The sequence below is a fragment of the Thalassophryne amazonica genome, chromosome 15, assembly GCF_902500255.1.
Source record: "Thalassophryne amazonica chromosome 15, fThaAma1.1, whole genome shotgun sequence".
NCBI lineage: Eukaryota > Metazoa > Chordata > Actinopteri > Batrachoidiformes > Batrachoididae > Thalassophryne > Thalassophryne amazonica.
Window position 1 is genome coordinate 3,271,833 of NC_047117.1, and position 9,426 is coordinate 3,281,258.

General features: G+C 43.2%; 1 protein-coding gene across 1 annotated transcript; it reads right to left on the bottom strand.

Moving 5' to 3' along the window:
• Positions 1–445: 445 nt before the first annotated feature.
• Positions 446–6,491, bottom strand: LOC117526227 (galectin-related protein-like). Its single transcript, XM_034188280.1, has 4 exons — positions 6,383–6,491; positions 2,061–2,300; positions 1,796–1,979; positions 446–925 (listed from the first exon to the last, which is right to left on the bottom strand). Exons 3-4 carry the CDS (start codon positions 1,970–1,972, stop codon positions 782–784), a joined length of 321 nt encoding a protein of 106 aa, XP_034044171.1. The 5' UTR covers positions 1,973–1,979; positions 2,061–2,300; positions 6,383–6,491; the 3' UTR covers positions 446–781.
• Positions 6,492–9,426: the final 2,935 nt, after the last annotated feature.

Consider the following 9,426-nt stretch of genomic DNA (forward strand, 5'->3'; position numbering starts at 1 on the left):
GGGAAAATGTCTCATTGTTTCTTCGGTAAAAGAACTATGCTAAAATTCAATTTAGATAAACTTTTTTCAAGAAAAAGTTCACTTTTCTTACTTCTTCACTGTTAATGTGCTTTGTCGTCACCTACTGAGCTGGAGTGGAAATGTAATCAAATCTTACGTTTTCCTCAAGTTCTTCGATTTCTTCTTTGGTACTCCAAGTCGATGATTCCAAATGATTGTCATCTCTGTTTTACTCCAACATGAAGTCGTATAACTGTCGATGCAACAGACAAAAGTTGCACTGTGCTCTGATTCACAAATCACATATAACACAGTTCGGACTGTCTCAGTGTCTTGGTGGCTTCCCTCACCAGTCTCCTCCTTCACTCAGTTTTTGAGAACTGCCTACTCCAGTCAGATTTACAGTGAATTAAAGCTGAAAGTCGACACAACCCTGAACCTCTTCATTGTTTTATTTCAATTACATTGTGGTGTACAGAGGCAAAATATAAATTTCATGTCATGTTCACATGGGTTCCTCTGGATTCCTCCCACATCCAAACACATGTAGGTTTGATGAACTGGTGACTTTAAACTGACTGCAGGTGTGAATGAGGTGTGAAGGTGAACCCCGCCTCTCCCTCTGCCCCAGTGACTGCTGGGATAGGCTCCACCCCCCCATGAACACAGGTACAACAGTCTTCTAAGATTATTCTTCAGCCACCTTCCACAGGTTTCTGCAGCGATATGTCATACTGGATGAAGGACGATCCCAGAGAGCGTCTCGGCTAAAGTCTTTCCTTCATCCTAGTTTGGTGATCGTGATGCTTCCTTTGATCCAAAAAGTGTCAACGTCCTGCAGAGGCGTGACTCTGTGGTCAAAGTCAAAGAGCCGCTGTCCGTCCACGAGGACACGAAAACGACTCTGTTCACACCAGATCTCCATCTGCAGAGACAGCAGACACGCATCAGGACTTTGGACAAAGAAGAAGAAGAAGAAGAAGAGGTCTTTACCATCACTGTGCATAGAACGATATCTGTCCTGATTACTGTTAGACACAATCCAACCACCATAACCACAAGGGCGACACCCGGGGACCAGCTCCAGATCCAAGGACACTGCCCTGGTCCAGGGCAGAGAAAGGAGCAGGCCCGAATGATCTGGCTTCTCTGCTGCACACCTTCCACATCAGCTCATCACGGACTCAATATATAACCTCTGTATTACACTGTGTGTATATGTGTGTGTGTGTGTGTGTGTGTGTGCGTGCGTGAGACCCACTGAAATTTTGAGCAACTTTTGTTATGTTAGAACCATTTACATATGGAGGTCAAAGGTCAAGGCTAACTGTGACATTAAACTGAGACAAAAGTGAGTTACATGCTAACAGGATAGCATCATTAGCCGTTCCAACTTAATTCATGCCATGTTAGCAGAACGTTAGCCAGCGAATAAAGTCAGGTCAACATGTCGAGGAGTGTGTGCTGGTGTTGCACCTCTGCATCCACCACACCACAGAACCGCCTCAGGTCCTGGATGGCAACCACCCAGGCAGACACCCAGTCCATCCACACACCTGTCTGCTGCAGCCAGGTGGAATGTGGGCGTGTCCTTGGCCTGGAGCAGTGAGGCACGTGCATGCTGAGGAAGCTCTGCAGCATCAGTTCTCCACATGTGGAGTCACAGTAAAGTCAACTTCATAACTTCACGATTAAACAAACCACTTCACTTTGCCCGGAGCGTCATTGTATCTCCATCTGAATTAATGGAGGAAAACATTCTGCAGCGTTTCTCAATGGTGGGGTGTGCTGGTACCCTGAAGGGTTGGTTCCTGATGAAGGGAAAGAACGGGATGTTCCGCTCGGGTTCGCTCCATGAGCCGCCCACACAAGCTCTCCTCAGAACCTGCTGGTCCCGGAATCGAACACAGAGCTCCAGAGCCACATCACTAGGAGGCCGCTTGGACATCCCACATCCACGCGTCAGCGCCATGTAGAATCTAAAGCTCAGAAACCCACCCGCCGTTATTTAAAGTGCAGCTCAGAAACACTCAGGATGACTTGGAGGTTTATTGTTTTACCGGTCAGGACGTGAATCCACCAAAGCGACCAGCAGCAGCTTCTTGACGGGACTCACGCCGCCGCCGATGTGACCTCTGAAAGGAACGGCCTGCACCAACAATCAGCAAAAAGACAAACATCTGAATTTCACACACTTTGTGAGGTCACTTCCTGTTGATGGAGGACATCACCAGGTTCATCTCAGCTTCTCTGTCCGGACGGCGAGGAGGCGTGTTTCCTTCACCGGATCTGACTCCCGTCTGCAAGATGAAAACGCCTTCAGTTTGAGGGGAACAGAACTGAAATGCATTGTGGGATTTATGACTCTCTTCATAAAGTTTGAGTGTTTCAAAACACAACGTAAACAAAGCTGATAGCAAACAACTCCGAGAAAACACATTTTTAACCAAGAAAGTTACTAAATCCAGTTACTGAACCCAGTTAATGAAGCTGGTTACTGAAGATAGCTTCTAAAGCCGGTTACTGAACCCGGATAGTTAATGAAGCCAGATAATGAAGTCTGTTAATGAAGCTGGTTAATGAAGCTGGTTACTGAAGATAGCTTCTAAAGCCGGTTACTGAACCCGGATAGTTAATGAAGCCAGATAATGAAGTCTGTTAATGAAGCTGGTTACTGAAGATAGCTTCTAAAGCCGGTTACTGAACCCGGATAGTTAATGAAGCCAGATAATGAAGTCTGTTAATGAAGCTGGTTACTGAAGATAGCTTCTAAAGCCGGTTACTGAACCCGGATAGTTAATGAAGCCAGATAATGAAGTCTGTTAATGAAGCTGGTTACTGAAGCCGGTTAATGAAGCTGGTTACTGAAGATAGCTTCTAAAGCCGGTTACTGAACCCGGATAGTTAATGAAGCCAGATAATGAAGTCTGTTAATGAAGCTGGTTACTGAAGCCGGTTAATGAAGCTGGTTACTGAAGCCAGTTAATGAAGCTGGTTACTGAAGATAGTTTCTAAAGCCGGTTACTGAACCCAGACAGTTAATTGAAGCCAGATAATGAAGTCTGTTAATGAAGCTGGTTACTGAAGATAGCTTCTAAAGCCGGTTACTGAACCCGGATAGTTAATGAAGCCAGATAATGAAGTCTGTTAATGAAGCTGGTTACTGAAGCCAGTTAATGAAGCTGGTTACTGAAGATAGTTTCTAAAGCCGGTTACTGAACCCGGATAGTTAATGAAGCCAGATAATGAAGTCTGTTAATGAAGCTGGTTACTGAAGCCAGTTAATGAAGCTGGTTACTGAAGATAGTTTCTAAAGCCGGTTACTGAACCCGGATAGTTAATGAAGCCAGATAATGAAGTCTGTTAATGAAGCTGGTTACTGAAGCCAGTTAATGAAGCTGGTTACTGAAGATAGTTTCTAAAGCCGGTTACTGAACCCGGATAGTTAATGAAGCCAGATAATGAAGTCTGTTAATGAAGCTGGTTACTGAAGCCAGTTAATGAAGCTGGTTACTGAAGATAGTTTCTAAAGCCGGTTACTGAACCCGGATAGTTAATGAAGCCAGATAATGAAGTCTGTTAATGAAGCTGGTTACTGAAGCCGGTTAATGAAGCTGGTTACTGAAGATAGTTTCTAAAGCCGGTTACTGAACCCAGATAGTTAATTGAAGCCAGATAATGAAGTCTGTTAATGAAGCTGGTTACTGAAGATAGCTTCTAAAGCCGGTTACTGAACCCGGATAGTTAATGAAGCCAGATAATGAAGTCTGTTAATGAAGCTGGTTACTGAAGCCAGTTAATGAAGCTGGTTACTGAAGATAGTTTCTAAAGCCGGTTACTGAACCGGATAGTTAATGAAGCCAGGTAATGAAGTCTGTTAATGAAGCTGGTTACTGAAGCCAGTTAATGAAGCTGGTTACTGAAGATAGTTTCTAAAGCCGGTTACTGAACCCGGATAGTTAATGAAGCCAGATAATGAAGTCTGTTAATGAAGCTGGTTACTGAAGCCGGTTAATGAAGCTGGTTACTGAAGATAGTTTCTAAAGCCGGTTACTGAACCCGGATAGTTAATGAAGCCAGATAATGAAGTCTGTTAATGAAGCTGGTTACTGAAGCCGGTTAATGAAGCTGGTTACTGAAGATAGTTTCTAAAGCCGGTTACTGAACCGGATAGTTAATGAAGCCAGATAATGAAGTCTGTTAATGAAGCTGGTTACTGAAGCCGGTTAATGAAGCTGGTTACTGAAGCCGGTTACTGAAGTCAGTTAATGAAGATAGTTGTTAAAGCCGGTTACTGAAGCCAGTTAATGAAGATAGTTTTTAAAGCCAGTTACTGAACCCGGATAGTTAATGAAGCCAGATAATGAAGTCTGTTAATGAAGCTGGTTACTGAACCCGGTTAATGAAGCTGGTTACTGAAGCCACTTAATGAAACAGGTTACTGAAGATAGTTTCTAAAGCCGGTTACTGAACTCGGATAGTTAATGAAGCCAGATAATGAAGTCTGTTAATGAAGCTGGTTACTGAAGCCAGTTAATGAAGCCGGTTACTGAAGCCGGATAGTTAATGAAGCCAGATAATGAAGTCTGTTAATGAAGCTGGTTACTGAAGCCGGTTAATGAAGCTGGTTACTGAAGCCAGTTAATGAAGCTGGTTACTGAAGATAGTTTCTAAAGCCGGTTACTGAACCCGGATAGTTAATGAAGCCAGATAATGAAGTCTGTTAATGAAGCTGGTTACTGAAGCCGGTTAATGAAGCTGGTTACTGAAGCCAGTTAATGAAGCAGGTTACTGAAGATAGTTTCTAAAGCCTGTTACTGAACCCGGATAGTTAATGAAGCCAGATAATGAAGTCTGTTAATGAAGCTGGTTACTGAAGCCGGTTAATGAAGCTGGTTACTGAAGCCAGTTAATGAAGCTGGTTACTGAAGATAGTTTCTAAAGCCGGTTACTGAACCGGATAGTTAATGAAGCCAGATAATGAAGTCTGTTAATGAAGCTGGTTACTGAAGCAAGGTTAATGAAGCTGGTTACTGAAGATAGTTTCTAAAGCCGGTTACTGAACCCGGATAGTTAATGAAGCCAGATAATGAAGTCTGTTACTGAAGCCGGTTAATGAAGCTGGTTACTGAACCTGGATAGTTAATGAAGCCAGATAATGAAGTCTGTTAATGAAGCTGGTTACTGAAGCCACTTAATGAAACTGGTTACTGAAGATAGTTTCTAAAGCCGGTTACTGAACTTGGATAGTTAATGAAGCCAGATAATGAAGTCTGTTAATGAAGCTGGTTACTGAAGCCGGTTAATGAAGCTGGTTACTGAAGCCAGTTAATGAAGCAGGTTACTGAAGATAGTTTCTAAAGCCTGTTACTGAACCCGGATAGTTAATGAAGCCAGATAATGAAGTCTCTTAATGAAGCTGGTTACTGAGGCCGGTTAATGAAGCTGGTTACTGAAGCCAGTTAATGAAGCTGGTTACTGAAGATAGTTTCTAAAGCCGGTTACTGAACCGGATAGTTAATGAAGCCAGATAATGAAGTCTGTTAATGAAGCTGGTTACTGAAGCAAGGTTAATGAAGTTGGTTACTGAAGATAGTTTCTAAAGCCGGTTACTGAACCCGGATAGTTAATGAAGCCAGATAATGAAGTCTGTTACTGAAGCCGGTTAATGAAGCTGGTTACTGAAGCCGGTTACTGAACCTGGATAGTTAATGAAGCCAGATAATGAAGTCTGTTAATGAAGCTGGTTACTGAAGCCACTTAATGAAACTGGTTACTGAAGATAGTTTCTAAAGCCGGTTACTGAACTTGGATAGTTAATGAAGCCAGATAATGAAGTCTGTTACTGAAGCCACTTAATGAAACTGGTTACTGAAGATAGTTTCTAAAGCCGGTTACTGAACTTGGATAGTTAATGAAGCCAGATAATGAAGTCTGTTAATGAAGCTGGTTACTGAAGCCACTTAATGAAACTGGTTACTGAAGATAGTTTCTAAAGCCGGTTACTGAACTTGGATAGTTAATGAAGTCTGTTAATGAAGCTGGTTACTGAACCCGGTTACTGAAGCCAGTTAATGAAGCTGGTTACTGAAGCCGGTTAGGCCTCAGTTGAGTTCTGCACTTTCACTACTTCAGTAGTAGTTCTTTATTGTTCTGGAAAGGCTCCGCCTGACTCCTCCCCCTGCAGAGTGGACGTGCCCACACTGCTGCAACAAATAGTTTTGTCGCCTGATCACTCAAAGCTCCCAAACATTTGGTGATTCTGATCAGAGGAACCCGACATTCTGACAGAAAAGAATCTGTAATCCAGACCGTAGTCCAGGCCGGTGCCCTGTGGAAGAGGCTGAGAGCAGTTTGTGATCAGGGTTTGAGGAAAACTCACCGTCCCGTCCCGAGCGTCAGCCATGAGGAAGAAAAGCTGCAGGTCCTGTTTGTGGAGTGCTGACGTGGTCACGCAGTGATAATGAGCTTATTGTGCAGCTCGAACCCACAGCGACCTTCAGCCCCGGATCAGACCCCAGCCCACTGAGGCCCACAGCCACCCAGCATGCAAAGCTAAATGTGCTCAAAATAAAAACACTTTCCTTTCAGACAAGAACAAAACAATCTGATGGTTTTTCTGAAAATTAAACCCTGAAAGTTTAAGTTTATTCTGGAACTTAAATTAATTAGTCTGAATGAAGGTCATCTTTAGTTTGATTGATGGAGCCAGTACAGACCACACCCCCTTATATGGAGAGGAGGGGCATTGTACTCTCTCCTCCCACAGAGTGTAGCCAGGCTCAGAGTCCATATATGGACATCCGTGACATATGTCACTGACGTCATATATATATATATATATATATATATATATATATATATATATATATATATGCTAACCGAGGCACTGCAGGTGTAATTTTTTTTACTCATATCCAATTTTTACAAACACTGGAACTTTGTTTAATATAAAACCTCCAAATACACTTAACTGTAATAAATCAAAACACCTCCCACTTTCTGATAAATGATTTAAACACATTTGAAAATAGTTGATCTTTTTTAAATGTGAATTGATTTGTCAGTGAATATAATGCAAATATTTCATGCATGTTAAGTTTGCACTGGTTTTATATTTAATACCATCAGTACTTGAATTTATGAGATTTAAGAATCTCTGTCTCACACACACACATACAGTGGTATGTAAAAGTTTGGACACCCTGATGATTTCCATGAAAATTCAGTAAGATATGTCTTCTATAATATATTCCAATTCTAAAGTAGAACTCTACTAGTGTATATAAGGTATATCTAAATGTCTTTTTAAAAAGAAGAGTAGAATAGAGTAGAGTAGAGCCACTTAGGTGACTGGTCTTGAGAACCAGGGATGGTAAGTTGAAAAGCTTTTTTGTTGATTTTCCTTTATAAATCATTGTTTGTTTGGATCAGAAATTTCAGTTAAATATATCATATAGCAGACAAACACAGTGATATATGAGAAGTGAAATGAAGTTCATAGGATTTACAAAGTGTGCAATAATTCTTTAAACAAAATTAGGCAGGTGCATAAATTTGGGCACCCCAACAGAAAAAATAGATCAATATTTAGTAGATCCTTCTTTTGCAGAAATAACAGCCTCTAAATGCTTCCTATAGCTTCCAATGAGAGTCTGGATTCTGGTTGAAGGTATTTTGGACCATTCTTCTTTATAAAACATTGCAGGTTTGTTGGTTTCTGAGCACAGACAGCCCACTTAAAATCACACCACAGATTTTCAATAATCTTCAGGTCTGTGGACTGAGATGGCCATTCCAAAACACTGTACTTGTTCCTCTGCATGAATGCCTTAGTAGATTTTGAGCAGTGTTTAGGGTCGTTGTCTTGTTGAAAGATCCAGCCCCGACACAACTTCAACTTTGTCACTGATTCATGAACATTGTTCTCAAGAATCTGCTGATATTGACTGGAATCCATGTGACCCTCAACTTTAACAAGATTCCCAGTACCTGCACTGGCCACACAGCCCCACAGCATGATGGAACCACCTCCAAATTTTACTGTAGGTAGCAAGTGTTTTTCTTGGAATGCTGTGTTCTTTTTCAGCCATGCATACTGCCCCTTGTTATGTCCAAATAACTCAATTTTAGTTTTATCAGTCCATCCATCCATCCATTTTCTTCCGCTTTATCCGGAGTCGGGTCGCGGGGGCAGCAGCTCAAGCAAAGCCGCCCAGACCTCCCGATCCACACACACCTCCCCCAGCTACTCGGGGGAACCTCAAGGCGTTCCCAAGCCAGCCGAGAGACATAGTCCCTCCAGCGTGTCCTGGGTCTTCCGCGGGGCCTCCTCCCGATGGGACATGCCCGGAACACCTCTCCAGCGAGGCATCCAGGGGGCATCCAGAAAAGATGCCCGAGCCACCTAAACTGGCTCCTTTCGACGCGGAGAAGCAGTGGCTCGACTCCGAGCTCCTCCCGAGTGACCGAGCTCCTCACCCTATCTCTAAGGGAGCGCCCAGCCACCCTGCGGAGGAAACCCATCTCGGCCGCTTGTACTCACGATTTCGTTCTTTCGGTCATGAGCCAAATCTCATGACCATAGGTGAGGATCGGAACGTAGATCGATCAGTAAATCGAGAGCTTTGCCCCCCTACTCAGCTCTCTCTTCACCACGACGGTCCGATACAGTGACTGCATCACTGCAGATGCTGCACCGATCCGTCTGTTGATCTCACGCTCCATCCGTCCCTCACTTGTGAACAAGACCCCAAGATACTTAACCTCCTCCACTTGAGGCAAGGACACTCCACCGACCTGAAGAGGGCAAAGCACATTTTTCCGGTTGAGAACCATGGCCTTGGATTTGGAGGTGCTGGTTTCATCAGTCTACAGCACCTTATTACAAAATGAAGCTGGCTTGTCTAAATGTGCTTTAGCATACCTCAAGCGGCTGTTTGTGGCATGTACGCAGAAAAGGCTTCCTCTGCATTACAGCATCTATTTGTGCAAAGTGCGCTGTATAATTGAACGATGCACAGAGACACTATCTGCAGCAACATCATGTTGTAGGTCTTTGGAGCAGGTCTGTGGGTTGACTATGACTGTTCTCACCATCCTTCACTTCAGCTTATCTGAGATTTTTCTTGGCCTGCCACTTTAGGCCTTAACTAGTACTGTGCCTGTGGTCTTCCATTTCCTCACTATGTTCCTCACAGTGGAAACTGACAGCTGAAATCTCTTTTTGTATCCTGTACCCTAAACCATGATGTTGAATAGTCTTTGTTTTCAGGTCATTTGAGAGTTCTTTAGAGGCTCCCATGTTGCCACTCATTGGAAGAGATTCAAAGAGGGGAAACATTTGCAAATGGGCACCTTAAATACCCTTTCTCTTGCTTGGATTCACCTGTGTAAGGAGGTCAAGGGTCAGTGAGCTTACCAAAC

Bases quoted from the DNA above. Each gene is read 5' to 3' on its own strand.
- LOC117526227 (XM_034188280.1), bottom strand. From the start codon at position 1,972: ATGGCGCTGACGCGTGGATGTGGGATGTCCAAGCGGCCTCCTAGTGAT. The intron at 926-1,795 runs GTACCAGCACAC...CTGTCTCTGCAG, and splicing joins TCAGGAACCAACCCTTCAGG to ATGGAGATCTGGTGTGAACA.